A 15,154-nucleotide genomic window follows, 5' to 3' on the forward strand; every position below is an offset into this window, starting at 1 on the left:
GTGACACAATGTGCTAAAAAAAGATATAAATACGTCACACAATGTGCGTATGTGGTCATATGATAAAATTTACGTTTCTATTGTTTTCTGTCGTGATTCGTTGATTCCTACATGACCCTATATGCTAATTCGATTCTTTTAATGCACGTACAAATGACAATCAAGAGCTCCTGTACCAAATTAAACCGTTTTTCAAATTTCCTAATCGTTCATCTGCAAGTGCAATATGTAAGTTTTACTTTGCTTTTACACACGGCTTCCTTGTAAAGCAGGTTTTTTAACATTTCTTTTATTGCAGTAGTTATTAATGATTTATAAGTTAGGTAGTTAGACTAATTTAATTCAATATTATTAAGTCGAGAAGGAAATACCGTGTCTAAATAAAGATCTTACCTTATCTGTCTTCTCTGTATTTAATTTAATACCACCTACAATGTTAATCAAAGATTTATATAGCAGTGCGCTCATATTGGGTATAGGGTATTTTCTGCGAAAGCTGTTTGTTTGAAGGGAGAGTATAAAATAAGAGATGGATAGAATGAGAGATAACTAGTGGAAATTTCCAATCCCTCAGGTTGATGGTCCACCCTCTGAAACAACATGAGCCTGTTCATATCTTTTTCTTTTTTTTTAACACAAGTTTTAAAGTTTGATCGAATGAGAGATTAAACAATCTACACGCGAAATTGAACTAGCGATAAATAGATTATAATTCACGAGTCACCACAGCGACTCGTAAAACTGGAAAAACGTTTTTTTGAAACTGTCTGCGAAACTCAAACTTCAATTCCAGAACGCTAACACTTCTTAAATATTTCTTGAGAAACCCATACACTGCTAGGCAGAGCGTCGCCAAATACTTATTTTGATAATTTTACCTTGTGTTTGCATTTGTTTCTCAACTTCAAAAAAAGGATAAATTAGTAATGACCAGTGAATAAACCAGTCTGACCACAAATCTCAGCCTTTTGGCAATGCACACAACTCGTACAGTTTGTTTTCTAGACGAATCATGGCCATTTGCCAAGCAGAGTTTATTTTCGGACTACAGATCATGACCATGCCGTCGCCGAGCTACAAAACATTTATTCCTGATTACGCAACGTCGAAAAATTCCATCGAATCTAACACGTGACTGGATAAATGCACTCATGATGTAGTGGGAGAATCTTTGCTTACGTCATTGGTTAGATTTTTCCTCATTACATACGACTTTGCTCAGAGAAGTCATCACGCTGAGTACGAATTGACTACAAACTTTTAAAGAGCCTGTAAAATTTAGTAACTGGTGATATTTTGGTGTAATAGTTGAGGAGAAATTGGCTTTCAAAAACTGCAAAATCATCTGGGTGGCAAAAGCGCTAATGAGCTCATACATTCTTTGTAAGTTTGAGTTTTTAAACCCGCGTCGCACTGAAACAAAGAGCTCTTAGAGTCTACTTCTGACTTCAAAGGCCTTTGCCTGATTCTGATCAATCCTCTGTAGGAAAACAGATGGCGATTGCTACATTTAACCATAGTTCTTAGTGCACAAAAACCTTAACAACGTTCATAAAAACGTACAGAAGAGTTGCAAAATCTTCAAACCTAGCATAAACAATGTCCTTCGTGCAGGGACAAATATTGTAAAAATTTGGCTTTCTTTGTGCGTTACAGGCTGTGTTAGGTTTGCAAGGTATTGTGGTAGAATGTACAGCCGCCATCTTTTTTCCTACGGTGGATTCTTGTTGATGTAAGTCATCTGAAATTGTAAAAGTGAAACGAAATGTATTCCTTGCCCTGTTTCTATGGGCTGTTGACAGGCGATGTAGCGTTTAGTCGGCGAAGAGCTTGAAACAAGGAGTGCGGTGCTTGATGGTTCGGTAGTTTGCGTAGCAAGCGTTAGTAGCAGACGTTCTTCTACAAACACTCAGCATTCTGGCCACGCGAAAACTGGGTCTAGAACAAAAAATATCGACAAAGCTACCCCCGACTTCGACTCCATGCGAACCTAGCCTACCACAGCTCATCAGTCACAAGGAAAGCCATATTTTTGCAATATTGTCCCGGTGTAAACGACATTGTGTATACTAAATTTGAAGATTTTAGAACGGCTTTTCTGTACGTCTTTATGAGCGTTGATAAGGTTTTCGTGCGCTATGAATTATGGGTAACACAGCTCATCAGTCACAAGGAAAGCCATATTTTTGCAATATTTTCCCGGTGTAAACGACATTGTGTGTACTAAATTTGAAGATTTTAGAACCTTTCTGTACGTCTTTATGAGCATTGTTAAAGCTTTCGTGCGCTATGAATTATGGGTGAACGTGCCAGTCGCCATCTTTTTTCTTAAGTTACGAAGGATTCGATTTGCTTCACTGTTGTTGAAGGCGAGCGGGTCGAAATCGCATTGCCAAGCTTTGTCCCTGCTACGGGGAGGGCAAATCGGTTAACATGTCCCAAAAAATAAGCCCCGTGCAGGCGCATATGACTACTACTGATTACAAAGTGAAAAATAAGAAAAGTAGAATTGATGATGCATGCAAATAGTTTAAATAATGAATGCTTATGATGGGAGACGTGAGCTATATTTCCGGTCCTTTTTTTGCTGTGTTCAAATGAACGTTGTTATAGTATTTGTCCTATCATATATACTACACGCATCGGCGGGCGCTCTTATTCATCGACAACAGACAATTTATTGGATTTTTACACAAACAAAACTGAGCAGCATCTACCGACATGAACTTTATTGTCGCTTATTGGGCCTTGATAAAACATCAAGCGTTGCTTACAATTCAGACGAAACTCAAATGGCAATTATTTTTTTGTTTTACTTTTCGGTCGAGATAGACTCTGGCGAAATCCTCGCAAGCCTGTGGCAAGAGGAGGGAAACTTTGAAGTCCTGAAACGCTGCTATATCCAAATATACCCAACTAGTTTTTTTGCTGTGTTTTGGAAAAGCTGTTAATCTTCAACATATGTGAAACTTAGAGTGGAGTAATGTACAGCTCATGTAAAAGAAGCATCCGTCGGAACACAACTTGGTCAGCGATATATATCTAAGCTTAAAGCGGAACATACCTAAATTCGACACTGTCTTACTTCCTCAAACTGGAGCAGCTTACGACGAAAATACTTAAGCAAAATTCCAACAGACGTAAACGCGTTGAGTTGTGGGCCAAAAACATGAAAAATTTCGGGAATTTCGGACGCTATTTCCCCCGCGCGACTTCCGCAAAAATCCTCGCAGCATGTACGCGCGTGTACCTCAGGCGATGGCGCAATTTGTTCTAAAAATAGGATTATTGTCCCATATCATGGGGACAACCCCAATACTTGAAATGGCGCGCGCTTACGGTCTCCGTCCCCGATTATGGCTCCTGGGACAACCCCAATGCTAGAAATGGCGCGCGCTTACAGTCTCCGTCCCCGATTATGGCTCCTGGTCGAACTCTTCTTAGGCCTCTTTCGGTAATTTTTTTTTTTTTTAGTGTAATGTAATCGACTTAAATCGACTTAAGATGTGTATATGTCGAGTTGACTTCGATTTGTATCGAAACGACCTTGTGTCGAATCGACTGGACACCATTTACTGCACTTGTTATTGTTTTTTATTATTATTATATTATTATTACTATTATTATTATTATTATTATTATTCATTTATTTCCACAATTACAACAATTACAATTCTTTTTTCAACAATTAAGTTACAGAAAAATGAATAAAGTTTGGTTTACAGAAGTTAACAATGACACCATATTGAATTAATTAAGAAAATACATATTGTCAATTTTTTTCTACGTACTTATTTAATTTAACGATTTTCCTTAATAGTAGCGTTGTCCGACTTTAACTTTAGTTAAAATTGTTTCCTCAGAAATCTTCTATTTTTCGTTAAACAAATTCGTTTTATTCAATTTGAAGTATGTTTTTCAGTTTCATATTTAATTACCAAAATTCTTATAAAGTGAATCAACAAAGGTAATGTTTCTTTACATCGACAAGTCCACAAGAAAGATTTTCCTAAAATTACTATGTAATTAAATAGATGCATCTTCTCCTCAAAAGACCCAACAATAACATCGCAATATGTAAGCGAGTGGCTTTTGCAACTCTTCATTTTACTCAAAATTCTTTCATTAACCTCATGCCAAAAAGAATTTGAAAAAGAACAATCGAACAAAATATGGGATATGGTTTCTGTTAGCTGATGACAGAAGGTGCAGTTGGGATTGGAAACGTGTCCTATTTTAAACAGGCGGTCATTCGTAAACAGAGCAGAATTCAACATTTTGTACTGAAAGGAGCGTAGATACGGTTCGTTAGCAACCTTCACTGGCAAAATAGATGCCTCTTAAACTTGCTTGTCATCAAGGCTAAATTCGTTCTTTTATAGCTTAACCCATTTACTTGGCTTATCCCATATTTGTTTTATAAGAAAACAATAATAGTCATGGCATTTAAGACTTTCCAAATCAAGAATCACCTTAAAATTGAGTATGTCGACGGGCAACTTTAAAGGAACAGATTGCCTTAGGCCTGTCCAGACTAAAAAATTGGTCGTTGTCAATCCCCCACTTCTGAGAACATTAAAAGACTCAATATTTGACTTGTCAAAGAGCCGATCATTTGTATATTTAATATTCATATTAAAATAATGCTTATAAAAAACACTTTTACCATCGATTTTGATTTCTTTGTTGTCGATATAACATATTTGTAAACATTATTTGAATCTACTATTTCTCTTATATTTGACCACCAAACTAACAGATCCTGATAAAAGGTGGATGAAATGTTTATCTGGTTTACATCATAATTACACTGAAGTAGAAAAAGACCCCCTTCATTATCCAAAAAATAATTAAGAAAACCTGACGAGTCCTCATCCGTAATACGCATTAGCTAGCTCAACCTCAACGCTTTTATCATGTTTCATAACCTATCATTTTGACGCCATCTTGCTCATAGGGTGCATACGTTGAACTTCGAATAACTTTATCTTTCCCGTTCCATAAAAAATGAAAAACTAAATTGTTAAATTCTTTTACAACTTCAGACGGAGTGCTTATCACTGAGCTAGGGTATATTAGTTTTGGAAGAAGAATTGCTTTTATAATATTGACCTTGCCATGAATTGACAAACCCCTTGACTTCCATAAATTTATTGCATTTCTGATTTTTTTCAGCCTTTGCTTAAACGTTTTCTCCACTAGTATCTGCACATCATACTGTACGTAATGAAACAAAGTTCCTAAAAACTTAACGCAAGTTTTCCATTTGACTCCAAGTGGTTCAATTGTTGCTTAGTTTGGCTCTATGAGGACTGAATGGCTCAATTGACCTTAGTTGGAATTCTTATTTCGGGTGCTGTACTTTGCATGGTTAGTTCAGTTTTATTAGCAATCGATTTCACTGCTACGCGACCTTCGATATCAACACGGTAGTCGTCATTGTTTTGTATTTTAGATTTCGCAGACAACCTTCTCTTGGATCTCTATGGGATAGAGTTTGGTGAACTAGCAGAAGTAACCTCAGTCAATCAACTTTATTTAGAGAGGATGACACATGACAGTACAAAGTCAAAAACGTAGTGGCCCTTTGTGCTAAAAATCTACGAGCAATCTACAAACCTCTCTTCTAACACCATATACATGCAGGTTTATTGTCACAGCAAAATGCATCTCTTACAGAAGTTTTCACAAGAGTTAATTTACTATGGTTATGCAGATCTCAGTGGCGGATCTAGACCTTGAGCTAAGGGGGAGGCCCGGTTTTTTTTTTTTTTTTTGCCTGCCTTGTCGGCTTTTCTTCCCTCTGCAATTTTTTTTGCCCAAAAGAAGGGGGGAGGAGGGGGGGCGAGCCTAGATCCGCCAGTGTCTACAGTTCCACTTCACTTACCACAGTCTTTTGGCTGCAACAAAGGGCTTGAAAAGTAGACTTCATAATGAAGCGTACAATGTTTTGATGACCAAACTCTACAAATTTGCGAAGGCGGCGGGAGTGTTTAGGCAAGCTTCGTTATCAGAACCAAGTCACGGTGGTGCACTTCATTAAAGTTGGAGGATGAAATTTTGGCGGAAGTAGAAAAAGATGAGACAAACATTTCGAAATGGTTGAAAAGGAGGATCACTAACACAAACGACTGACCCGATCTTTGATTGTTAAAGAAAGCCGATAAAAAGGAATTAACACTTTGACAATACAGTATCAGAAAATTAAAAATGGGTTTCAGCAATGCCACCCTGAGAAGTTGCTGACGACCATGGTGTGTGATATTCGTCGGGGGAGCGGGTTGTGAGTCAAAAAGAACCTATGTGAGGACCCCAAAGGAAGTAGTCTTCCCGACAGAATGCAAAGAGCTAAAAATTTGGGATAATGCGATGTTTGTAAGTTACTATCGCAAGCCTTGCTGTGGAGAGAAAAAGAAGGTGTTCGAATCTTGGAAAGAGGTGGCTGTCTGCTTTGACCACAAAAAGCTGTTCAAGGTGGTAATTTTAGCGTGGGAAGATGCACGGACACTAAGGGCAAAAAATGTATGTTTTCTGGCACCAAAGAAATGCTGGACACTGCAGATCGTTTTTGATATGTACGTGTTAGAGGGAAATTAGGTTTCTTAAAGCTTGGTTCTGAATTACAGCAAGATCACTATGCAAGATTATTCAGTGTTAAACTGGCACGTTTTTGTTCTCACAACATTTTGACGTTTTCTGTGATCAACTACTGAACAGACGCACGGCAACATGGAATATGTGATATGATAAAGAAACAAAGAATGTCGATGACGTCATTTATGTGTCCAAGATCATAAGTAATAGCCAATCAAAATGCGAGAATGATTCGATATAATAATATAAGCCTGATTATCAGCCGGTTCCAGGTTGGTTGATCGAACTCGCTCCTCTCACTGTCTGATACTACCTTGTTTGAAATCTTGTTCCACCATTATTACCATTTCCATGAATCAGTTTCTCAAACCTAGTTGCTGGCTTACAAAAGTTTACAATTTACTTTCCGTTTTGCACAACATCCTGTTCCTAATTCTTTTTCATTTGGCAATACTACAATCGAACTGTCTGACAAAGTACGCAATTTGGGTGTCATATATTAGACAAGGAACTGAGCCTAAAACAACACGTTAATGACATTTGTAAGAAGGCTATCCTGCCAATACGATCAATAAGCCTGATGAGGAAATATCTCTCACATGACAATCTCAAATGTATCGTGAACGCTTTTGTCATTTCACGCCTGGATTACTGCAACAGTGTACTTTACGGCCTCCCTAAGCTTGAGCATGATAAACTGCAGCGAATTCAGAACATTGCGGCGCGACTGATTACTGGAACTAAGCGGAAAGAACATATTACTCCCGCCCTCAAGGACCTACACTGGCTTCCTGTCAAATCACGCATCGTTTTTAAGATCCTACTATTAACCTACAAAGCCCTTAATGGTCTTTTACCAACCTACTTAACTTCTCTTTTTAACGCCTATAAACCAGCTCGTTCTCTTCGATCATCTGGCCAATACTCTTACAAGTTCCGGACGTGAAAACATGTACATACGGTCAAAGATCTTTTTCTTTTTACGCAACGAAACTTTGGAATGACCTACCTTTTTATATCAAACAGTCTGAGAGCATAGCGATTTTTAAAAAGAACCTTAAAACATTTCTTTTTTGTAATAGTTTTTAACCTAGTCATAGATTTTAATAATTGCATCTTTTAGTTAGGTTTTTATTCTTTTTAATCACATGCAATTGTAAGCGCATTGAGAATTCTAAATGCGTAATAAGAACCTTATTATTATTATTATTATTATTATTATTATTATTAAAGATTCGCACAGCTATTGATGATATTGAAGCTGGTTTCGTCATTGGCTCCGAGCAACAACAAGTTGCCTAGGGAAGCCATTATTATTATTATTATTATTATTATTATTATTATTATTATTATTATTATTATTACTTTGTCTAAGAGGCTCGCGAGCTCCCAGGAGAGTCCACTTAGAACTGTTGGACATTGATTTAGATATCGAAAAAGGACATGCAAATATTTGTTAAGGCAATTGAGAATGCTATTTCTGGGGAACTCTAGCCGAAGCCACGAACACTGAGCCAAGAAGTGGACCTGCATATAGCTACAGTGTATTTTTAAAGTAGAGTTTTTGCCATTTAAATGTGTAGGGTATTTTTTGCTATTCTTATTTAAATTTTTTTCAACAAATGACAATAGACAAATTTATAAGGGTTGTAAAGAATGAGTGTAATTTGTAATTCGTTTGTAAGTTAGTGTTTCCCTGACATATATATTGTCCTAAGAATTTTTACAGTTGCAACTTTTTATAAGCCACTAATAAACATTATTATTATTTATTATTATTATTATTATTATTAAGGATTTGCACAGCTATTGATGATATTGAAGCTGGTTTCGTCATTGGCTTGGGGCAACAACAAGTTGCCTAGGGAAGCCTAGCGAAGCCAAGAAACACCCCTTATTATTATTATTATTAATATTATTAATATTATTATTATTATTATTATTATTATTATTACTTTGTCTAAGAGGCTCGCGAGCTCCCAGGAGAGTCCACTTAGAACTGTCGGACATTGATTTAGATATCGAAAAAGGACATGCAAATATTTGTTAAGGCAATTGAGAATGCTATTTCTGGGGAACTCTAGCCAAAGCCACGAACACTGAGCCAAGAAGTGCACCTGCATATAGCTACAGTGTATTTTTAAAGTAGAGTTTTTGCCATTTAAATGTGTAGAGTATTTTTTGCTATTCTTATTTAAATTTTTTTCGACCAATGACAATAGACAAATTTATAAGGGTTGTAAAGAATGAGTGTAATTTGTAATTCGTTTGTAAGTTAGTATTTCCCTGACATATATATTGTCCTAAGAATTTTTACAGTTGCAACTTTTTATAAGCCACTAATAAACATTATTATTATTTATTATTATTATTATTATTAAGGATTCGCACAGCTATTGATGATATTGAAGCTGGTTTCGTCATTGGCTCGGGGCAACAACAAGTTGCCTAGGGAAGCCTAGCGAAGCCAAGAAACACCCCTTATTATTATTATTATTATTATTAAAAGTTGCCGCGAATTTTGTTCGGCTCAGCTATTTATGAACAGGAAATGGCCTAAGACTAAGATTTCCTTACGGGCAAGAATTTCCTTGATGAAATTTCCATCAAAACGGTGTTCCCAAGATAAGGAGCTAACCTCCCCTCTCCCTAGAAAAACTAAGAGACAATACAGTGGGGAAAAATATCTTGAGGTGGCTTGGTGTTTTCAAGGGAAAATGATGGCGGAAAAAGTCTCAGTCAAAATATATTCCTATTAAGAACACCACGTGCAAATAACTAAGAAAAAAACAAACTTTTTTCTTGCATTGAGGAAAGACTACACATAGAAAATTCATCTTTTGTGAAACTTTGTAAGACAGAGACTCTAACACATATGTAAAGAATCTGATTTGAGTTATGCACGGTGTAACCTTCTCAAATAATTTCTGAGATTGAAATCTTGACATTAAGAAAATTTGATGAATTTCTTAAACTTCATATGCAGTACATAGATCTTGATTGCAAGCTTCACTCTGCTCCTCTAATAACATCTTTACCACACCTTCACAAGACCAAGGCTCTAACTCACATTTGAACTTTACATTACAAAACTTCTCAAATAATTTCTTAGACTTAAATCTTCATGTTAAGAAATTCTGATCACATTCCTAAACTTCATGTGCAGTGCATAGATCATGATCACAGCTTCACTTCACTCTTCTTGGAATGTTTCACTCATAGCAGTGGAACTGCAGGTTGGTTTATATTCACTTGTCTTCCTTGTAAGGATGTTTGGCATTGTCTTGAAGTTGGGTATCCTCTGTAATCCTCAAACGGAAAGTTCTTCTGTCAGTCTGTACTCCTTGCACAACATTATGCCTGAGAAATTTCTCAGCACTTTCTGCCATAGAAATAAGTTCAACAATTTTTGATGGATCAGTCTCACTTTTGTGCTTCAAGAACTCATTTCTTATCCTCTCTTTTCCAGCCTCCAAGGCAAGAATGTCATCTTTAAAAACTTTTAGCCGCGTCCTATGAAGTGATCGGTAACAGGACAACACCTAGAGAGATAAGAAAGTTAGGTAGACAAACCAAAAGTGAGAAGGCGTAAATATTAAAACACAAATGGCGATATCTGAAGCAAAATGAAAACTTTGATCTCAGGCCTGTAGCCAGACCAAGCGGGTTGACCCTGTGAAGTAATCGGTAACAGGACAACACCTAGAGACATGAGAAAGTTAGGTGAACAAACCAAAAGTAAGAAGGCGTAAACATTAAAACTCAAATGGCGATATCTGAAGCAAAATGAAAACTTTGATTTCAGGCTGCAGCTAGACCAAAACTTTCACCAAAGCCCTTGTACTAAGCAATACCATGGCAGGTTTTGCACGGTGCACAAAACCACCAGTTCAGGCTTAAATTGAAACATTGCATCACTGGCTTTGAGAATGGCCAAGTATGTTGTTGTAAATTTTATTCAGTGATAACAATGGGGTTGACAGGCCTGCAATACTCCCACCCACATGTAATAGCCAGTTTAAAGTTTTGCCCTGCTAACAATATATACTAGTACTAGCATTTTTAAAATGTTAGAAGCATGTTTGTAAGTTGTGTTTGAATATGTACATTTAAAAAAATTAAGCAAACAAATACCACTGGCTTTCAGATATCATATGTTCGCATCTTTGTCATTTTGCACTGACTATTTCGTTAGGCTTACTTGTTATTAAAACCTACAAGAGTTGGTGCATTACAAGATGGCAATTTGTCCTCAAATACTGACTGAAATATTTTTGGCATTTTAATTCACATCTCTGTGTATGTAAAATAAGCCTGAAATAGAAGACTGTGATTTTCAAATATCCCCTTGACAATGCTACCTCAGTCTAATCCCACAATGGTTATCAATATCACATTGTGTTGTACCATAAAATGCCCATGCCTTCCCCTCGCCCTTAAATTTGAAAAATAGTGACTGTATATTTATTTACAGAAACATGAAGGTTCGTTAATCTAAGTTCAAATACATTTACCTACCAGTATTTTAAGAAGGTCATCAGTCAATGTCAGATAATTTTCAAAACAAGAAAGCTAATAATTATGCGGTTGGGTGTGTCCTTTAATCTCAACCAATCCTTAGTCTGGGTCTAAGCAGAGGGTTCTGTCCTACATAGGATAGGCACTTTACTTATGTTTTCTTTGTCCTAATAGGGTCAGGGTTTTAAACTTGGTTTATAACATGGTTCAAGTACCCTAATTACCACCTCCAAATAATAATTACTACAATAAAATCTTTATTTATGCATGGTGTAACTAGGTAACTGGAAGCTGTTTGGACTGGTTTTGTACAATTTCTCCACCTGCATGGTGGTTTATGGCCAGGGGCAGGGGAACTGCCACATGAAAAGTTTAGGCTAGGGATGTTCATTGTCTTGTTCATGTTCATGTAGGGGTGTAATTCAAGGATTTTGGTCTCACTTAAGGTGTTCAGGATGAACTGCCACTATTTTTAACCATCATAGTATCTTTTAGGGTGCACAACTAATAATAGTAACAAAAAATGCTTTCATTTCCTTCTGGAGTGGTATCTTAGGGGCCAAATAAAGCTCAAGTCAATTCACCCAGATTGGTCTCCTTTGAGGGTTTAACTCAAATTTTCTGATGAGCATCCCTGACCTTTCAATATGGAAGTCCTCCCCCTGTGTTTTTCCTAGGTGTATTGTTAATAGGCCATTTTACAGTTTTTTTTTCAGTTACCTGGCCTATAAATGCAAGCGAGGCTGGAGGTGACCTTGCTTTGATACAAACCTCTCTGCTTTTGTCATTTTTAATGCAAGCTAGTTAGCATAAGAACAACTTAATTTACACAACAAACACAGTGAGGTCTTTATCAAAACATGGTCACCTCCAGCCTCACTGCCATTCAAAGGCCAGGTCACTGAACAGACAACTGTAAAATGGTCTTTTGACGATAATTGCAGAAATTCTTGCACACTCATTGGCTAACTTCATTGTCAACAAGCGGGCAGGCACATGAATTTATAATTTATGCGATGCGGCAACGAGCGAAAGCAGACAATTTGGCAATTTGATATTGTAAAAAAAACAAACTGACATCACTTTTTCATGCGTCTGTACTGTTATTGACAATGAATTTCATTATAACATTGTCAGAGTAGTCTGCGGATGTACGCTATCACCTCGTGGATCTACAGCTATTTTGATAATGTTATGACGAAACTCCTGATCAATAACACAACAGACGCATGAAAACTGACGTCAATTTGTTCAATGATCGAAAATGCAGAAAATGACTTAGCCTGGTGGTGTCAATGACCTTCAATATATTTCCTTTTGTGATTCACCATTTTAGATTATTTTGCAGTAACAAATAAAAATACACCACCTTGAGTTTCTTTCCAACAAAAAAACTCGGGGCAAATTTAAGCTAGAACTTCATTTGGACTCCTATGCTTGGTTCTTGCATGCCTTAATAAGCTCTATTGGAATGGATAAAATTACATGTCATTTCTTTTTAAACATCATCAGGTTCAAACTAGTATACTCAAGAGGATAGTTAAACATTCTTACCTTTGATCTTAAACTGCTCATAAGGTTATAAGGGGCTGTTCTGCTGCAGTAAATTATCTCTCGCTCATTTCTTCTTGATGTCTTTTCAAATCGACCGCAGAGTGGGCAAAGGCTTGGCGCTAGTCTCTTTCCCAGTCCTTTCACGGTAAGAAACAAGATGGCGGCTGCGAGCACAACAAAGAAAGCAAGAAAGCAACTTTCCCAGCCGGTCGGTCCGCAAAAATCCGAGAATTCACGCGGGACGACGTACAACATTTGGTATAACAAGAATGCAGGAGAAAGATGTCATTCTAGAGAAAAAACTCAAGCTACTACTCGATGTAATATAGCAAAAGATAGTGGAATCACCAAAGGCAGTACAAGACAATGGGATGGGACATTCATTTGCTTAAAATTTGCCAGGGGTTGTTGCCCGTTTGGATACGATTGTTCCTGGATTCACACTTTACCTTCGGACGAGTTCGAATCAAATTTAGAAACAACGAAAGACTGCTTTGGTCGAGAAAAGCACGAGCATGTTAGAGACGACCAGAGTGGTGTGGGTTCTTTTTCAGCTGACCCGCAGACAGCGAGAACTCTTTATGTTGGCGGGATATCCGTGACGTCTGACCTCCAATCCGTTGTTTATAAGCACTTTATAGAGTGGGGAGAGATTGATAACGTCAGGGTGTTGCATTCAAAAGGTGTGGCTTTTGTACGCTACAGAAACCGTTCAAATGCGGAATTTGCCAAAGAAGCCATGCAGAATCAAGCTCTGGAGAACAATGAGATTTTGAATGTAAGGTGGGCTACAGATGATCCCAACCCTTGGATTCAGAAACGGAAAGTGGAAAGTAGCAAAGAAAAGCTTGCTACTGCAATATTACAGGACTATGATGGGCCTCTAAGTAACCAAGGTGATGTCCTGGAAGGCCATCTCCCTCCACAGAAGCGTCGGTATCCGGATCGTGACTCAGAAAATAATGGAGAGGCAGTAGGTTACTATCCAGACACTGATAATCAGTATTCAGAAGTTAATATCAAATCTGATACTCAGGTACCTCAGTCCCCTGCCATGATGAGTTATAGAACGGCCAGCGACTCACAGCCAAAAACTCTGTCTGATCTTATTAAATGGTCAAAAGAGCAGGCTTCACTCAACAGAATAACTGAATCACCACACTCAAAACACATAGGCATGGTGGTAACTGGTGGGAAGAAAAATGAAGGAAGCTTTTCACTTGTTTCTGCCTATGATTCTTCTTCAGATGATGAGAGTGGAGACAAAAGCTAACTGTTTTTTCAGGTCTTACTTTTCAAAAACGTACTTTTTTGTAGATGAAATGTTTCTTTTTTCTTTTTTTTTGCACCAGTTCTTGTTTTCTTCTATGCCCCTATTCCATGTATACCTTCCATGTATACCAAGTTACATATAGATCTCATGTGTTTCTCACAGTTCTAGTTTCACATCATTATTTTATAATAATGAAGCTAGCTATCATACTAAAGTATTATTTGTCAATTGGATTGAGTAAATCAACACATGGTTATCTCTTCTTCAAACTAATTTTATCTACTTATCTGGCATCTCTCTTAACATCTATAACATAAGAACGTAATCATTTAAAAAAAATGCAGCAAATAGCCAAGTGATTCAATTGAAATAAAATAAAACTAACAAATTCATGCAAAGCATCCTATGACACTACACTCATCTTTCTCATGAGCTCCTTAATTGATAAATAATACGTTTATTAAGTCGGTGGAATTTTTCATCCTTGTTGTTCAGCAGGGACTGTGGACTCCGACCTTCAATGATCTGACTTTCATCAATCACAACAATGATTCTGTCATAATCCAAGATTGGGTCTAATCTTAGGGCAATTGTTAAAATTGTCCATTTTTCTTAGTTCCTTTTTGAAGAAATGGCTGCTTATTATATATTCTTTTATGAGCATTAAAATTAGCCTTACTGGCCTCATTTTTAAGTTGATAATTCAAAAGAAATTAGACTCAAACAAGGTCAGTAAGGCTAATTTTAATGCACACAAATGAATTGAAAATTGGCAGACATTCATGAAAAGGGTTTATGTTGGTCATCGCTTTATGAAAAACAACAGTTTTCTTGTCTTCAAGTAGATTAACTGTCTTCGCCACCACTCAAGTTTGATCCATTTTTCATTACCCTGTAATCTAGCTTCTCTTGACTTCCTTCCCATTTGATTTTTACGTCACTTTCTCCAGGATATCGCCGATGTTTTTGGTCTGAATGCTTCTCCTTGAGTTCAGCTACAGTAGCAGATTACAGCCCTTATTGCTGGTTACCACATTTTTCTTACAAATTTATATAGTTCAACTTGTATGTGAGGCAATTTCATAGTTTCTACCTGAGATAACCCCCTGGGGGGGGGCACTGCCATATATGGGCTATATAGGTATGTGCCGCTGGGACCCTGGAACCCTTAGCCTATACCAGAGCTAGTTCAGCTGAATTTTGCTACCCTATACT

General features: G+C 37.2%; 1 protein-coding gene and 1 long non-coding RNA gene across 2 annotated transcripts; one reads left to right on the forward strand and one right to left on the reverse strand.

Moving 5' to 3' along the window:
• Positions 1–10,010: 10,010 nt before the first annotated feature.
• LOC149112307 (uncharacterized) lies at positions 10,011–12,748 on the reverse strand. The gene is made up of 3 exons (XR_016207373.1): positions 12,667–12,748; positions 12,482–12,575; positions 10,011–10,136 (listed from the first exon to the last, which is right to left on the reverse strand). It is a non-coding gene; the product is annotated as an uncharacterized LOC149112307 (long non-coding RNA).
• Positions 12,749–12,814: 66 nt separating this feature from the next.
• LOC110059406 (uncharacterized) lies at positions 12,815–14,331 on the forward strand. The gene has a single exon (XM_020766091.2). The coding sequence runs from the start codon at positions 12,824–12,826 to the stop codon at positions 13,937–13,939; it is 1,116 nt and encodes a 371-aa protein (XP_020621750.2). The 5' UTR covers positions 12,815–12,823; the 3' UTR covers positions 13,940–14,331.
• Positions 14,332–15,154: the final 823 nt, after the last annotated feature.

The sequence above is a fragment of the Orbicella faveolata genome, unplaced genomic scaffold (assembly GCF_042242905.1).
Source record: "Orbicella faveolata isolate gen_17 unplaced genomic scaffold, um_ofav_v1 contig_2, whole genome shotgun sequence".
Lineage (NCBI taxonomy): Eukaryota > Metazoa > Cnidaria > Anthozoa > Scleractinia > Merulinidae > Orbicella > Orbicella faveolata.